The sequence below is a fragment of the Gekko japonicus genome, unplaced genomic scaffold (genome assembly GCF_001447785.1).
Source record: "Gekko japonicus isolate JY-2015 unplaced genomic scaffold, Gekko_japonicus_V1.1 scaffold43, whole genome shotgun sequence".
Taxonomy (NCBI): domain Eukaryota; kingdom Metazoa; phylum Chordata; class Lepidosauria; order Squamata; family Gekkonidae; genus Gekko; species Gekko japonicus.
This window is the reverse complement of record NW_015173123.1, coordinates 628,193-646,065: the sequence shown is the minus strand read 5'-3', so window position 1 is coordinate 646,065 and position 17,873 is coordinate 628,193. Positions and strand designations below refer to the sequence as shown.

Genomic DNA, 17,873 nt, shown 5'->3' with positions numbered 1-17,873 from the left:
AGGCTGTATTGAACCCCACACTGGCTCACAACCTTGTGTGCCCATAGCGCCTGCACCGCTTCGCAGGTCTCAGCGTGAGCGGCGAGCGCCATCGTACTTGGCTGATTATGACTGCAATAAAGTATTTGGTATTGACTAATGTATGCATTATCGATCAATTGTAAATATTTTAAACGATGGTGTTGTCTTAACTTAGGGGGGAGGAATTGTAATGTACTGGAATCCTCACATGAATCACCTCATTAGACTCCCATGTTAAGCTTCGAGCCAAGCTAGGGCTCCTCTGACTGAACTTCCTATTGGTCGCTTTGTAACAGCGACCAATCAGAACAGTACTATTCCCTGGGAGGGAAAGACTCCCATTGGTCCTTAACTAAGCAATCTCATTGGTTGTTATTTGTAAATAGGCGTGGCTACATTAGCCCGGTTATGTTTAAAAGGAGCATAGCTCCCACAGTTTGTTGTTCTGGTTTCTAATGCGTTTGAGTGCTTGTTCGTTACTTCCAATAAAGCTGAATCACTTGCTGAATCACTCTACGAGTCCTTTGTTAGCGCGATCTAACACTAATACTCTCATGCATCGGCCACTGAATGTCCCATTCTGTTGATTGTGCTGACAACACTATGCATAATCCCCCTCGAGTCCGTGTGAGAAAGGCGGGCTATAAACAATGTAAATAAATAAATCTTGGAAGCTAAGCAGGGGAGGGGGAGGGAGACTAGAGATGTGCAAGGGGGCAAAATGGGTTTTTTTTAGGATTCAGGTATACTGGACCTGATTGGTATTTCCCAATATTCCTGATATTCAGATTCAGTAAATATTAAAGGTAAAGGTAAAGGTTCCCCTGCTCGAAAGCCAGTCGAATCTGACTCTAGGGTTGCGGTGCTCATCTCCGTTTCAAAGCCGAAGAGCCAGCGCTGTCCAAAGACATTTCCGTGGTCATGTGGTCGGCATGACTAAACACCAAGGTGCACGGAACGCTGTTACCTTCCCACCGAAGTGGTCCCTATTTATCTACTTGCCTATTTATCCACTTGCCTATGGGGACCACTGAAGTCAACGGCAAATCTCCTGGAGTATATTCAGTGTGTGTGGGGGGGGGTTGAGGTAGAGGCACCAAATTTGCAGTGTAGCTGCTGAAGCCCCTCCTCAAAAGAACCCCCAAATTTCAAATAGATAGGACCAGGTGGTCCAATTCTATGGGCACCCAAAGTAGGTGCCTCCATCCTCCATTGTTTCCACTGGGGGCAAAATAGCAAGGCAATACAAGCCCAGCTCTCAGAGAATCTCTGCAGTAGAAACTAGAAAGTGAAGGGGAGGGGGGCATTTTTGCAAGAACAGCAGCAGAACCAGTGCAATGTGCCCAGCAGAACCAGTGCCACTGTAGCAGTGCCAAAACCTAATAGGATTAAGGTCTAGCCCATACAGACGAAAGCAAAAAATTTATTGTGCAAGTGGATGCTTCAGATGTGGCTATGGGGGGGGGGCACATTGCAGGAGGGGAGTGATGGGAACCTCCACCCCTTGGCCTACGTCTCTAAGAAATTCAACACCATAGGGCACTTCAGGTACCTGAAACCCTTGCACTTGCTGCAGTGCCAGTTCTGGTGGCCCCATCTACGGAGGGACATCTTGCAATATGTGGCCCCATGCCAGACTTGCCTCATGAGTAAACGGAGGCCAGGGAAAACTCCTGGGCAGCTGCGGCCCCTGGAAACCCCCAAAAGACCCTGGGAGGTGATATCTATGGACTTTATTACAGATCTACCCCCCTCTAAAGGAAAGACTGTGATTTGGGTGGTCATAAGAACATAAGAGAAGCCAATATTGGATCAGGCCAATGGCCCATCCAGTCCAACACTCTGTCATACAATGGCCAAGAATACCAGGTGATATCAGGAGGTCCACCAGGGGGGCCAGGACACTAGGAGTCCTCACACTATTGACCCCCTCCCCCCCCAAGCACCAAAAATACAGAGCATCACTTGCCCTGGAGTCCCTACCTTGTGGCTAATAGCCACTGATGGACCTCTGCTCCATATGCTTATCCAAATCATTAATGAACAAGTTAAAAAGCAGTGGACCAAGTACTGATCCCTGCGGTACCCCACTGCTTACTCCCCTCCACTGAGAAAATTGCCCATTTATATTCACTCTCTGTTTTCTATTAATTAGCCAGTTTTTGATTCATAAAAGGACTTGTCCTTTTATCCTGTGACTATTGAGCTTACTTAGGAGCCTTTGATGAGGAACTTTACCAAAAGCTTTCTGGAAGTCAAGGTAAACAATATCTATTGGATCCCCCTTGTCCACATGTTTGTTCAACCCCTCAAAGAACATTAACAGGTTACTGAGACAAGATCTTGCCTTACAGAACCCATGTTGAGTCTGCCTCAATAGGTTTTGTTCATCTATGTGCCTACTAATTCTTTCCTTAATAATGGTTTCCACCAATTTACCCGGTATCGACGTCAGACTGACTGGCCTGTAATTTCCCGGATCTCCTCTGGAACCCTTTTTAAAGATGGGAGTGACATTAGCTACCTTCCAGTCCTCAGGAATGGAGGCTGATTTTAAGGAGAGATTACATATTTTTGTCAGGAGATCCACAAGTTCACAATTGAGTTCTTTCAGAACTCTTGGATGTATGCCATCTGGGCCTGGTGATTTATCAGTTTTTAAGTTGTTTATCAGTTTTAGGACCTCCTCTCTCGTCACCTCAATCTGACTCAGGTCTTTCAACACCCCTCCCGAACTCAGCGGCTCTGGAGTGGGCAAGCACCTCTCATCTTCCACAGTGAAGACGGAGGCAAAAAATGCATTTAGCTTCTCAGCCATTTCCCTATCATCCTTCAGTACTCCTTTTACCCCTTGGTCATCCAAGGGCCCCACTGCCTCCCTGGCTGGTTTCCTGTTTCTAATGTATTTGAAGAAAGTTTTATTGTTGGTTTTTACGTTTTTTGCTATATGCTCCTCATATTCCCTTTTTGCATGCCTGACCACAGACTTGCATTTTATTTGCCATAGCCTGTGTTCTGTTTTATCAGCCTCACTGTGACTAGCTTTCCACCGCTTAAAGGAATCCTTTTTACCTTTTACAGCTTCCATTACTTTGTTTGTTAACCATGTAGGCTTTTTCTTATACCTGTTTGTGCCTTTCCTAACCTGCGGAATATATTTTATTTGAGCTTCTAGAATTGTAGTTTTAAACAGTTTCCAAGCTTCCCCAATGGTTTTGACCCTTTCTACTTTTCCCTTCAGTTTCCTCCCCACATGTCCCCTCATATCAGAAAAATTACCCCTTTTAAAGTTAAAAGTGGTTGTGTGAGTCTTTTTGGCCAATTCCCTATTTGTACAAATGTTGAACTCAACAACATTATGATCACTGTTTCCAAGTGGTGCAATCACTTTTACATCTCTCACCAGGTCTTGAGTGTTACTTAGGACCAAATGAAGGATCGCCTCTCCCCTGGTAGGTTCCGTGACCATCTGCTCCATAGCACAGTCATTTAGAGTGTCTAGAAACTCAATCAATTTTTCTCTACTAGAACAAGATGATACCATTCTAATTGCAGAAAGTGAAGAGGACCTCAAGAGCCTCTTGTTAAGAGTGAAAGACAAGAGCACAAAAGTTGGGTTGAAACTCAACATCGAAAAAACTAAGATCATGGTATCTGGCCCCATCACTTCTTGGCAAATAGAAGGGGAAGTCATGGAAGCAGTGACAGACTTCACATTCCTCAGATCCAAGATCACTGCAGATGGTGACTGCAGCTATGAAATTAAAAGACGCCTGCTCCTTGGGAGGAAAGTGATGGCAAACCTAGAAAGCATAATAAAAAGTAGAGACATCACCCTGCCAGCAAAAGCCTGTATGGTCAAAGCAATGGTATGCCCAGTAGTAATGTATGGCTGCGAGAGTTGGACTATAAGGAAGGCCGAGCGCCAAAAAATAGATTCTTTTGAATTATGGTGCTGGAGAAGACTCTCGAGAGTCCCTTGGACTGCAAGGAGATCAAATCAGTCAATCCTAGAAGAAATCAACCCTGACTATTCCCTGGAAGGCCAGATAATTAAACTGAAGCTCAAATACTTTGGCCACCAAATGAGAAGAGAGCACTCACTGGAGAAGACCCTGATGCTGGGAAAGACTGAAAGTAAAAGAAGACGGGGACAGCAAAGGGTGAGAGGGTTAGACAGAGTTATCAATGCAACGAATGTGAAATTGAGCAAACTTCGGAGGACGGCAGAAGACAGGAGGGCCCGGTGTGATGTGGTCCATGGGGCTGAGAAGAGTCGGATTCGACTGTGACTGAACAACACCTGCAAGTTTTCTCAGTGGGACCTACACACCAACGAAACCATTTCGCCAGGTCAGCAAAATGTGGCCACCTAGAAGCAAGGTTTCTGTATATTGGGGAGACACCTTTAACGAGCAGGAAAACATTAGTTTGTAAGTGTCCAAAAATGGTTTTCAGGACCAATTCAAAACCAAGTTGAAACTGATCGGAAATTGATCTGTTTAAGCTCTTTCTTGAGGCTGGTGTGATATGCCATTAGGTATTGGGGGGGGGTCTGTGTTATGATTTGATCTTCGTGGGGAGGGGGAGGCCTTTACATCTGTGATGAAGCGGATTCCACTTTATTTCGCCTGCTAAGCTACCCTGGCAGTGAAAACCTACAGAGAATGACTCAGCCATTTGAAACCACCGGGTTTAGATCAGTGATTCTACGAAGGACTGCACTTCGGAAGGGTGAGGGCAGAACTTATTTTTTCGATAGAGGAATCCCCCCTCCACCATGGTGCTTAGGGGGTGGCCGTGCACCTGTCACTCTCTCTTATGGGGATGTTGTGGGGATAGCGTAGAAAGATGGGAGCGCTGAGTGCCTTTGGGGAAGGGCAGGGTAAAATTAGATAGCTGAGCAACAGATTGGAATCTGGCTGTACCTCTCGTAGGCCACATTTGCCGGACGATGACTATTTCTTGATGCTTAGCTTTCATTCGGGACTGCCAAGAGGCATTTCCAAGAGCTCCTTGGCCAGAATTCATTGGTTTATAAGAATGAGCTTGTTTTCCCCATTGAAGCTGACCAGAGGACTTGGGGGGGGGGGACCAAAAAGCCTTGTAAGAATGTTGGGTGTGCCATGGAGGACTGGCAAGAGTCACTGCTGACTGTGTGTCGGTTTCCTGTCATGATGACTCTGGGGGAAATCCTCTGCTGGAACCACCTCTGGTCACATAGCTGTGGAGGAAGTTTACCGGCACTGGGGGGGGGGGGGGGCGAGCGGGAGTGAACTGGCTGTGAGGGGAACTTCATGCTCAGGGTGGTGTTTGTTTGGGCAGGGGGAACAGAGACATTGAGCTCTACAGACTCACCTCTGGCAGTTCTTAGGTCCATCCACTGCCTGAGAGACGTCCTGTGTCAAGCACTGCCCCCCCCCCCCGTTCTGGGCATCCTTTGCCAGTAGCCGCTTGGTCTCCAAGACTTCGAAAGGGCCCTCACAGCTGAAGCCACCACCGCTACGGTAGACTGGAGGCTGGTGCCAAAAAACAAAACCTGCGCAACTCCCATCAAAACATTGCCTGATGGAAAAGGCGCTCATCATCGTTACTTCTGGGTGGAGAGCACAGGAAATTCCCAAAACACAGAAAGGGGTTTAACTAACATTTTCCACACAGGGGTTCAGATGCCGTCTGGCAGGCACGGGGAAGCTTTCAGGTCTCTTCTCAAGGGATGCTGCTCCAAGGTGGGTTTTCTACTTAAATGTGAAACCAAAACTGGTGTCCTGCCACACCCACAAATGGCTGCCTGCCGTCCCTTTCAGCCTCTGTTGTTCGCAGGGCTACCAACTCCCCGGGGGAAGCCAGGAGATCCCCCAGAGTTACAACGGATCTCCAGAGTGTGGAGCCTAGTTCCCCTGGATGAAACGTCTGCCTTGGGGGGGTGTCCCACTGAGGTCCCTCCCCCAGCCCTGCCTTCCCCCGTCTCCACCCCAAATCTCCAGGAAATCCCCAATACTGAGCTGGCAACCTTGGTGGATCAGCAGGCCTGGACCCAAACTCCGCCAGCAACATCCTATTGCAAAACCCTTTCTGGACCGCGCCATTTCAGGCATTTCAGGCAGCTGGTGGCAGCTCCAACCAACCCAGGCTCCGCTTTTACCCTCTGGGGGTTTGTGCTTTTCCCAAAGAGGAACTCCGGCCCCAGAAGGAGGCAGTCCCCCCACCCCCAAGACCGTTCCTGCTAAAGAACCCTCCGAATGACGATGCCAGCAACTGGCACTGTTTTTGTGGGAAAGGAGGCATTCCCAAGAGGGAGCCAGTGAGGTCCAGTGGTTATAGCTGACTAGAGCTGGGAAGACGCAAGTGCAAAATCCAACTGAGCCGGGAAGTTCATGGGGTGACCTTGGGCCAGTCACTCTCTGTCAGCCTAACCTAACTTGCAGGGTTGTTGCAAACCTAAAGTGGGGTAGGCGAAGGGCTCCTTGGCAGATAAAAGGTAAAGGTTTCCCTTTCTTGAGAGCTAGTTGAATCCAACTCTAGGGGGCGGTGCCCCAAGCCAAAGAGCCAGCGCTGTCCGAAGACGATTCTGTGGTCCTGTGGCCGACATGACTGAACACCGAGGCGCACGGAACGCTGTTACCTTCCCACCGAAGCGGTACCTGTTTATCTACTTGCAATTTCTTGCTTTCAAACTGCTAGGTTGGCAGGAGCTGGGGCCAGAGACGGGGTCTCGAACTGCCAACCTACAGACCTTCCGGTCTGCAGCTTCAGCGTCTTAACCTCTGAGGGTGGGATAAAAATGGACTAGATAGCCGGACACAGAACCTACGGGACCTCCCATTTCTATTTCTGGATCCAGTGCCTCTCGGAACCAATGACTCTGCCCAGCTAATTTGCCTGTGTGGACTCTGGCTGGCTGGAATGGTCTAGGCGTGTGAAGTGGCAGATTTGTCAAGAGGTCTTCTTGGCAGGTGGATTCTTCAGAGTGAGACCGTGGCGTGGCCTGTGGTTGGGCAGAGCGGCCCACGGCGTTACAGGGCGGGTGAAATCCCCCCCACAGCTGCCTGGGCTTCAGAACAAAGTCAGGCTGAGGGCTGTGCTCAGCTGCCCGAAACAGCGGCTCAACCTTTCATGGGCCTTCCCTGTCTTATTACCGGCCAGCCTTTCAGCCTCCTTATTATTGGATTAAGTTTATCCTGCCTTCCCATCAGGCCAGCTTTTATGAAGTGGCGTTAAGTGATGTGCACCTGAGTCCTCCGAAGGGCCTGTTTACTGGCACCTTTGCTAGCGCGGACATACCCGTTTCTTCAACCTCCCTTGCTTTCGGAGAAAACACAGATGGCTTTCTGCAGTCACTCTTCCTTTCTCATCTTTTGGCCAAGGTGTCTTTGGGGGACAATCCAAATGGATGCCCCCCCCCCCACAACTTCTCCCAAGAGTTTAGAATCAGAACGATGTCAGAAGGGCCCTGCTGGACCAGGCCACGGGTCCACGTCGCCCAGCAGCCCATTTCTCACAGCAGCCAAAGGGATGCCCCCAGCAAGCCAAAGGCCAGCGTTCCCCCTCTCTCTTGCCCCCAAGCCGCTGCCATTCAGAGAGGGGCTGCCTCTGAACACTGGAGATTCAGTTTGCCCCACATAACTGACAAGGTATTGAGAAGGCCTCTCCTCCCCCAGAAATTTGTCTTAAACGTCCTTTCCCCAGCCACCTAAGGCAGTGGCCATCCGATGGGGCTGCCAACCCCAGCTCAGGAAGTTCCCGGAGATTTAGGGGCGGTGCCTGGGGAGGGTGGAGTCCGCCCCCTGTGAGGCCCAGTGTGGAGGTGTGGTGGTTAAGAGTGGCGGACTCTCTAATCTGGAGAACCAGGTTTGATTCCCCACTCCTCCTCCACACGAAGCCTGCTGGGTGGCCCCAGGCCAGTCACAGAACTCTCTCTCTGGACTCTCTCAGCCCCACCCACTTCACAGGGGGCCTCTTGTGGGGAGAGGAAGGGAAGGCGATTGTAAGTCGCTTAAGGTAGAGAAAAGTGGGGTATAAAACACTATTGCTTTTCTCTGTAGCTGCTCTAGGACTTCTGCTTCTCCTAGACTCTGTGGTATACCACAAGGGCCACCCAGTGAAGCTGGCATTTCCTCCCGGGCACTTATCTGTATATTCTGGGGATCAATTGTCATTCCAGGAGAAGTCCAGGTCCCACCTTGAGTTTGGCAACCCTAGGCCATCTCCACAGCCTGAAGCATTAAATTTCGAACGTGAATTGCACATTTTTTTTAAAAAGGCCTTCCCAATGTTCATTTCAACAGGGTTTGAGCTGGAGAGTCCTCCCTTGTAGATGTCACACCGGGGTCCAGGATGCTCTCCCACTCTGTGGCTTTCACAGTATCCCAAATCTGTCACCTGATGAGGCTCCATCCTGGTTCGGTGACCCTTGTTCCAACTCTCTGTAGCTTCCTACCTTGTGCCCAGTCACGAGTTCAAAGTATTTTTGCCCTCCTTTGGCTGTGACTGCTTTCAGGGGGTGCAGATGCCATCCCTACATAGTTAAAGAGAGGACTGATTGCATATACTCTTTTATATCCATACATACAAGAAACTCACAATCTGTGGTAGAGGCGTAACAGCTGTCCAGGTTCAATCCCTGGCATCTCCAGTTAGAGTATTCAGCAACACATGTTGGGAAAGACTCTTCTTTTCATGAGACCCTGCCAATCAGAGGAGACCAGACTGGACTGGGTTAATGAATGGTCTTGACTTGGTATGCAGCCAATTCACATTTTCATTTGCACCTGCTATATTGGGGAAGGGGTGTAGCTGAGTGTTTGAGCATTTGCTCTGCCTGTAGAAAATCCTGTGTTCTAATCCCAGGCATCTCTAGTTAAAGTTAGCAGGTTTTTGGTAAGATCTTTCTGTACCCAAGACCCCGTAGAGCTGCAGCCAGTAAGGAGGGACATTCATGTGCAACCTAGCCCAGTGGCCTGACGCAGCCATTCAAACACATCAAGACCCAGTGTGATGAAGTGGATAAACTGGGTTCAGTTCCCCATGTGGCCATTAACCATCATGACATCATGGTTATAGTTGACACCATATTAGGGTCTGGGAGACGTGGGTTTAAATCCCCACTCTACAATGGAAGCTTTCTGGGTGACCTCGGTTTGGGTAACTAGTCACACACTCTCAACTTAACTTGTTGTTGTTCAGTCAAGTCCAACTCTTCGCAACCCCATGGACCACATCACTCCAGGCCCTCCTGTCTTCCGTTGTCCTCCGGAGTTTGCTTAATTTCATGTTCGTTGCATCAATAACACTGTCCAACCATCTCATCCTTTGCCGTCCCCGTCTTCTTTGACCTTCAGTCTTTCCCAGCATCAGGGTCTTCTCCAGTGAGTGCTCCCTTCTCATTTGGTGGCCAAAGTCTTTGAGCTTCAGTTTCATTATCTGGCCTTCCAGGGAACAGTCAGGGTTGATTTCCTTTAGGATTGACTGATTTGGCCAATGGAAGCAATAACAATGATGACGTTCCAGGATGAAAGTAGGATTGTTACTTACGAAGATTTATTAGATAACACCGACAATTTAAAAACTGTCGATCAATTAGATAAGCAAAAGATGAAACTCACCTGGTGGGATACTATGCAATTAAACTCACGATATAATTCAGACAAAAAAAGGGGTTTCTATAATGAGAAAAATGATCTGGATAGAATATGGCTTTCCTCAAGCGATAAGCTAGTCCAAAAAATGTATAAACTGCTATTGTCTGACTACTTGGAAGGTGAGGAAATAAAGAGAACAATGCTTGCATGGTCAAAAGATATGCAATGTACATTAGAGATAGAACAATGGGTAAAAACATGGAACTCAATAAAGTTTATGCGAGCTATTTCATATAAAGAGAACATTTACAAAATGTTTTATAGATGGCACTATACACCCGAAAAAATCTCAAAATGTTATAACATTACCAATAAGAACTGTTGGAAATGTAAACAGAATGTCGGAACTTACATACATATGTGGTGGAGATGTAAGAAAGTACAATGGTATTGGAAAAAGATATTTAGAATCTTAAATGATATAATAGGTGAGCCCGTACCTTTTACACCTGAAATAGCGTTACTAAACATGCTTCCAGATACATATGCCAGAACAAATAAATATGTAATTGTATATTTGCTTACAACAGCCAGACTGTTATTAGCCAGTAAATGGAAACAAGAAGATTTACCCTCTAAGAAAGAAGTGGTTGATAAATTTTTATCAGTAGTAGAAATGGATAAATTAAGTGTGCTACTGAAAGGTAATAGTAAGGAGATCTTTGAGAAGAGATGGAAAAAATTTTATGTTTGGTTGGACAAGGAGAATGTAAATGACTCACAAGAATGTTAAATGTAACTCGACAAGATAATGTATACTGGAAAACTATAAATAAATCTTTGGGGAAAAAAAGGATTGACTGATTTGATCTTCTTGCAGTCCGAGGGACTCTCGAGAGTCTTCTCCAGCACCATAGTTTAAAAGAATCTATTTTTCGGCGCTTGGCCTTCCTTATAGTCCCAGCTCTTGCAGCCGTACATTTACTACTGGGAATACCATCGCTTTGACCGTATGGACTTTGGTTGGCAGGGTGATGTCTCTGCGTTTCATTATGCTATCTAGGTTTGCAACTTAACTTACCTCACAGGACTGTTGTGAGGCTAAAATGGAGAAGGGGAGAAAGTCGTAAGCTGTTTTGGGTTCCCACTGTGGAGACAGGTGGCATATAGACGAAGAAGATAAATTTCATTGGGTGACCATAGGAAGGATATTATCTCTCAGCATGTTCTCCCCCACAGGGTGGATATGAAAATGAAAGACAACCCCCTGCCCCCCATTCAGCGTCGTGAACGCCTTGGAGAGAGGACGGCGAGTAGATGGAAAGGCAATGGGGTGCAGTGGTTAGTGCAGGACTGGTATGTAGGAGACCCAGATCTGAAACCCACTCTGCCACGAAAGCTTGCTGGATGACCGTGGGCCCAACCCTCTCCCTCGGCCTCTCAGGATTGTTGTTCTGAGGATGAAATAGAAGAGGGGAGCCTCTTCGCCACTTGGGGCCCCTATGTGGACCAGACTGGTAGAGATATCTAAATACGCAAGAGTTTGTGTTTTGGACTTGCATTTGGAATAAACACAAGAAATGTCTGTCGTATTTTTAGACCCCCTGTCCTCCAAGGACCACCAAGCGGTTCTCCTTTCTTCCGTGGTATCCTGTCAGCTCCGGTGGGGTGGGGTGGGGGGGCTAAGCTGAGAGATGGAAAGTACGGTCCCAAAGTCACCCAATAGGTTTCCCAGCAGAGGTGGGATCTGAATCTGGTTCTCGCTGCTCCTGCCTCGAAGAACGTGAGGCCAGCTCAGAGTCATTCCCCTGCCCTAGTTATCATCTTCAGTCACTGGATTGTCTCTTTTCTAGGTCCAGCTTCTCAAAGGTACACTGAGCCACAGGCTTCAAGGAACTCCCCGTGGTCTGCTTGCAGAGAGGATTAAAGGGGAGCGCAGGTCTGACCCGGTGCCCTTGGCAGGGTGTAAAGGGGGTTCTCCTGTGTGCTGACAGAACTGAACTCCCGAGAGCCAAGATGCTCTGACTGTGAAATAAAGCCTGTTTGGAAAGGCTGCTTTTGCCCTGTTGCGTGCAGCTTGCCGGCTCCTCAGACTTGGGAGGCATCCAATGGCCAGCAGCAATAGGGTTTCCCCAACCCAATTTTAATATCCTGCAAATGAATCCTATATATTGTTATTTATTTGACAGCAGTATTGCTTCCCTCCTTTGCAGAGGGTTTAAAAATAAGATTTAATGCTCTGTGAGGGCAAAATAGCCTCCCATTCCAGTTGTTTGGAAATCCATGTCATCTTGCAGTTACTCATTGATACTGGAAGTCCACAAAATGAAATGTGGTGAAAATCCATTAAATGCTTCAGTTCCGTTCCAATTTTGGGCAACATTTCCTGTAGAGTTTTTGGCAATTCCTAGGGAAGACTGATGTCACATCCAGGGGAAAAAACTTTCTATGGCTTCACCCCAGAGTTGCAAGCAATTTGTCCCCTCCGGGTTCTCCCTGGACTGGGTGCCCAGCTGGGTAGAGTCCCACTCCCTCCCTGGCATCTCGAAGGGCCAATTTATACCTGCCAAAGAAATGTGGAGGTGGTAGAATGGAATACCCCACTATGGACTCTGGATGACAAACTGCACTTTTGGCTACTTATTTAGTCAGCCCAGCCGCGCATCCCTGACAAGTCTTTGTCCAGCTGCTGCTTTAAGACTGCCAGGGAGGGGGAGCCCACCACCTCCCCAGGCAGCTGAGCTCCCCCTCCCTGGCAGTCTTTGAGCAGCGGCTGGACCAACACTTGCCAGGGATGCTCTAGGCTGATCCTGCATTGAGCAGGGGGTCGGACTAGAGGGCCTGTATGGCCCCTTCCGGCTCTGTGATTCTAGGATTATACGTCATTTATATCCACCTTTTTTCCTAACGGGCACCCAAAGTTGCCTACAACTGTCTGCCTCCTCCATTTTACCCTCACAACAGTCCTGTGAGGTGGGCTAGGCAGAGTGTGCGTGTCCGGCCCTCCGTCACCTGGCCGGCTTCCATGGCTGCTCCTTCATATACATCACTCGTGTGGCAGGGGAAAAGCTCTGGCTCCCCCTTCCCTTGCTCTGGTGATTTTTTATTTTATTTTCCAGGAGTTTTTAAAGATAGGGGAGTATTTCAAAGTGTGACCCTCTGTCTGCAGTGGTACAACCCATCCTGCCACCTTGGCATCCTACCCCCTTATGCCCACCTCACTTTCTGGCTTGTGTCAGCCAAGCCTAATCTCTAAGCGCATCTAGTCCCTTGTCTGTTCTAATACATGCACATGTGTGTGTGTGCGCGTGCGTGAAGCTGCTTTGCTGGAAGTCACTTGCTGGCTTGTAACTGCGTTTGTGCGGGGCCTCCCATCTCTGGGAAGAATGTGTGCTTGACCTTGGACACCAGTCACTGCTAGATACTAAGCTTGCAGAAACCTCTGTTAATGATTGATAGTATGCACTTGAAGCAGTCTTGAAAGAATTTTAGAGGGTAGCGCATAGCTGCTCTTCACATAACCAAATGATGTAAGCTAGAAAAGAAGAGGGAGTAGAAAAAATACAAAAGGGTGAGTTGTTTGAGGGGATTTTTTCCTTTAAAAACAAAAGTATTCTGATCTCTGTTTTGGGTGCATTCAGATTATAAGTGGTGAAAATTTTATGTATTTTTGTATATTTTCTAGTGTAAGGTCTCATCCGATGAAACCTTGAGTGAAACGGTCCATTGAGCACTGTACGTCAGAAAGAAAAACTTGAGACCAATTTACTTCAAAGAAAACACCTTTATGATTTGTTATTCACTGGATAATTAAAGAAGATATATTTTTCTTTAACAAGGTTTTGTTATCGTATCACTGTTGTTTTTCCTTACAAAGTTCACTGCTAGATACTAAACTTGCAGGTACTGGGGGAGGGTTAACAGTACACTGTAGATTTTGGTGTGATTGGACTGGTCACAAGGGGGGGCTTTTTGAACTATATATAATACCAGAACTGGTGCCAAGGGAGTCAGTTCTGACACAGATCATCTTAGTTTGAAACATCTTCATCTCTCAATAAACAAATCACTGCAAATAGAGTGCTGTTGGGAGTAAGTTTGTTCAAGAGTCTGAGACCGTGCAGCATACACCCTACCACTTTCTACGCAGCACATTTTAAACCGCTGGAATCCTAGGACAGTCCCCCGCCAGTATACCTTTTCTATAACCCGTTTGGCTTTTGAACTGGTGGCAGATCATCTGTGCTTTTGCAAAGGAAGCCCGTGAAGCCGGCAGTGGGGACATTGCTGTGAGTCTGGAGAAAGAGTAGTCACCTTCCCTTTGCCTAATTTCATTGAGCATGGACAAAGACCGGGTAGGGCAACTCCGAAAGGTTATTGAGATGGAACTGATGCCTGGAGGTGTTGCATGAAATAGGAGACAACTCCTTCTTTACGCACAGTGTGATCACTGCAATTGCAATCCTTTGATCTATTTGCACAAGGCAGTCTCGGGGACATAACAGGCCTTGGAGCAAATTAGCCCTTACTCTGATTTAAAGGACTCTCAGACCGATTTCACACAAGAGCTGTGCCAGGGTCATGCCTCCTTTTGCCCCACTTCTATTGGTCAATTTCCCACTCAAAGCCACGTGGCTACATTTTGACCCGCGGCTTCGCCTGATTTTCCCTGCGGTTTCGTGATCCTCAAAAAACAGGATCACAAAACCGCGGGGGAAATCAGGCGAAGCCACAGGTCAAAATGCAGCCGCGCGGCTTCGAGTGGGAAATCGACCAATAAAGGCGGGGCAAAGGGAGGCGCGACCTCGGCGCAGCTCTTGTGTGAAATCGGTCACAGAGCTAGATCAAAAATATACCAAGAAAAAATATGACAGTAAATCAAGAATACTATATTTGATTGTATGCATATGCTTGCATTTTACATACATGAGATCAAACCCCCCCCCCCAATAAAAAACACTGGCTGTGGGCTTTCAGCAGCCCTCTCAAAGCCACTGGTTGGGTAGCTATGATGTCGCAGAATGTTGTGAACATTCCATCTAATGAAAGGACAGGTATCAAAGAGTGGGTTAGCTTGAAGGACAATCTTGCATCAAAAGACGCTGCAATGCTAGAAGCACACTCGAGTTGGAATCACAATTTGATTGGAAATTGGGAACGCCATACTTGAATGCCCAAGCAAAAAGAATACTTATTCTAGCCGACACTGCAAGTTGTACTGCACACATTTTGCAGATGGGCATTTCCGGATCCACCCAACACTCCTGCAGAGCAAAATGTTAATTTGGGATGGGCTTTCCTTGAGGTGGGGATAAGGATAGGGACAGCAATTTATTTGTTTGACTGATTCCTTTGATGCCTTGTCCTTCTCCCCAGCAGAGCCCAGTGACGTGGGTCCTGAGTTCTGCGGGGGAATATGAATCAGAAACCTTTACAATTCAAATTTAAATAAACAATTAAAATATTTAAATAAAGTTAGCATGATTCAGTTTGCAGCAGCAACAGCCCTGACAGCCACAGACTGACAGGCTCTATTTACACACAGGGGGCGGAGAATTTCCCGCAGGAGAAAGATTCAGGGGAATGCTCCACCCCATGTCACGAGCAGCTGGCATCCTCCTCCTCGCCTCCGTTTGATCCTCCCAGCAGCCCTGCAAGGCAGAAAGCGTGTCCCTGGCCGGGCATGGAGGGCTCTCTCTCTCTCGTGTCCTCCTGGCTGCCTGGACAGTTACAAAAGTGGTTGGAGCCAGTTCGGTGTAGTGGTTAGACTCTAATCTGGGAGAACTGAGTTTGATTCCTCAGTCCTCCTCCACATGCAGCTGCTGGTGTGTCCTTGGATCACTTACAAGTTCTCTCCGAGCTGTTCTCTCAAGGGCAGTTCTCGAAAGAGCTCTCTCAGCCCCGCCTACCTCACAGGGTTCTGTTGTGGGGAAGGGAAGGGAGTTTGTAAGCCACTCTGAGACTCTTTTGGGTAGTGAAGGGCGGGGTATAAATCCAATCTCCTCCTCCTCCTCTTCTTCTCCTTAATAACAGTACTTTAATAGTAGTAATTACGGTTAAGGCTACTCCTAACATCATGGCGTGGCACGTGGCCTGGTTAAACCCTGGTTAAGTGATCAGGATCCTGGCCTGGATGGCCCAGGCCTTGGATGGGAGACCACCAAGGAAGTCCAAGGTCTCCACGCAGAGGCAGAAAATGGCAAACGGGCTCTGACCTCCTCTTGCCTTGAAAACCTCGAGAGAGGTCAGCATGAAGGCCCCACACACACACACACACACACACACACCGTGATCAGGGGCTCTGGTGCTGAATCTAGAGAGAGATACGCATGACTGGGAAACTTCGCTTGTGAACACATGAAGCTCCCTCAGACCAAGTCAGACCCAGCCAAAGTCTACTCTGACTGGCAGTGGCTCTCCAGCGTCTCATGAGTCAAGACGTCTTTTGCATCGCATTTGCTGCTGGTCCTTTCAATTGGAGACACCAGAGATGGAACCCGGAACCTTCTGCAAGTAAAGCAGTCAGTCTCCTACTTCCCAGTTTGGTTCTGCCCTGAAAGGCAGCCAGGAGTCAGCCAATGCAAGCCCCAGCATCCCGGGCAGGACTGCAGAGGCTGCTCGGATGGGAGGCTCAGGGAGGTTTGCTCGGCCTCTCCTCCCACGGCGCAGCTCAGGCTTTCCCAGCCCGGCTCCAATCAGTTGGCTCCTGAATGCTCCTTCTCAGCTGTGGGGTCTTGTGAGCAAAAACTCTACTTTGAGAGCTCCTGGCATTAAAGCTGTGAGTGAGCGATTTGGCTACTGCATCAATTAGTTTGCTCTGGAGCCCTCCTTCCTGAGCTGAGACAGAAACGTGTGAGCCAGAGGCTAAAAAACTGTGAGCTGGCTCACACTAACTCAGCTTAGAGGGAACACTGCTGAGTCATTTTTAAAATCCCCAGTCCGCCTCAGGCTGCACAGAATCCCCTGCCATGACCTGCCTCACAGGTTTGGTGCAGGATGGGGGAAATGGTGCAGTAATAACATGTAATGACAAAAAATAAAAGGAAACTTTCCGTTAGAGGAATATATAAAGGGGCCACCGTACGGGGATGTCCTTGCACAGAAGGCCTCCCAATGGCACATGTCGTTTAGGACTGACGGTGAGCGTAGCCCTTCCAGTTGAGAAAGCCGTGGATTCACCAGCTCAGGCTGAGAAATGCACGGGGCGAAAAGGCACCAGACAGTGAGAAAGGACTTTAAAATGCAGTGTGTCCTGCTGCCCTCTAGAGGCAGACCTGAGGATGTCGGCTTCTAACATGAGAGGTACTGCTGAGAAAGACTAATTTTTCTTTAAATAAAACGAGGTTGCAGCCTTCCTTGAAGAATCGGGCCCACAGCTCTGTGGGGCTTGTAGATCTGGCCTTAACAGCGGCTTGCATTCTGCCAACTCTATTTGGTAAGGCCACCTGCAGGCTTCCTGGGAATGGAGGGAAGTTTGGCCAACAAACGGAACCCAGAACATGGCCAAGCGCAGTCCCCAGAACTATGTTTCTTAAAACTGGATTCACAGAACGCTTCTTTGCTACTGCCAGGGGATGCTTTCATTTAAACCCGCAGCATACACTTTAACTGACACAATGTTTTCCTCTGACACCACTTATAAGCAACAGAATGATAGAGCGACACTCCCGGTTTCCATATATGTATTTATTTGAAATATTTATAGGCCATGTTTTCTCCACCAAATGTGGACTGATAACTTTGTGTCGAAAAGCTGCCTTTAGATCCAAGGATTTCCAAATATTCTCAGACGTCTAACAACAGGAAACTAAATTCAGTATCCAATCCAAGTCCTGTACATCCTGGTGATTGCAAAATGGTTTCCCAATATCTGACTGCTCCCTGTAGACTCAGCTAGGAATCTTGGCTCCGCGTTTCACACCGTTCATAACTTAATCAGAATTTCTCCTCCTTCATAAGGGGCTTCCTATCTGCCTCTAGATACCCAGTGACCACAAAAAGCTTCTGAATAGACAAGCTGGAGAACGGAGGGAGGCGTTCATGATCCTTAGGTCTACAAAAGAGGCTCCAATCCAGTCGTCTCCCATCGTCTGTTGCCTCCTTTCCCATAACGTCCTCTACTTCTGTTTTTTATACTGAAAGGAAATATATAGCAGACTGACAATGTTAGTCAATACAAGAGGGGGACCCGCGATACTCGCGGGGAGGGGGAGAAGAGCTCCGTCTCCTCCATCCCCCCCCCCCCCTCGATCCCCCCCACTCTGCGGCGGG

The 17,873-nt window shown here is 48.0% G+C and overlaps 1 protein-coding gene across 1 annotated transcript in view; it reads right to left on the bottom strand.

Moving 5' to 3' along the window:
- Positions 1-17,274: 17,274 nt before the first annotated feature.
- The window catches only part of LYRM9 (LYR motif containing 9), a 9,029-nt gene continuing 8,430 nt past the window's right edge, over positions 17,275-17,873 (bottom strand). The window contains exon 4 of the mRNA XM_015421934.1: positions 17,275-17,737. Within this exon, the coding sequence (XP_015277420.1) occupies positions 17,720-17,737 (18 nt within the window). The 3' untranslated portion in view covers positions 17,275-17,719. The remainder of the gene's footprint in view (positions 17,738-17,873) is intronic.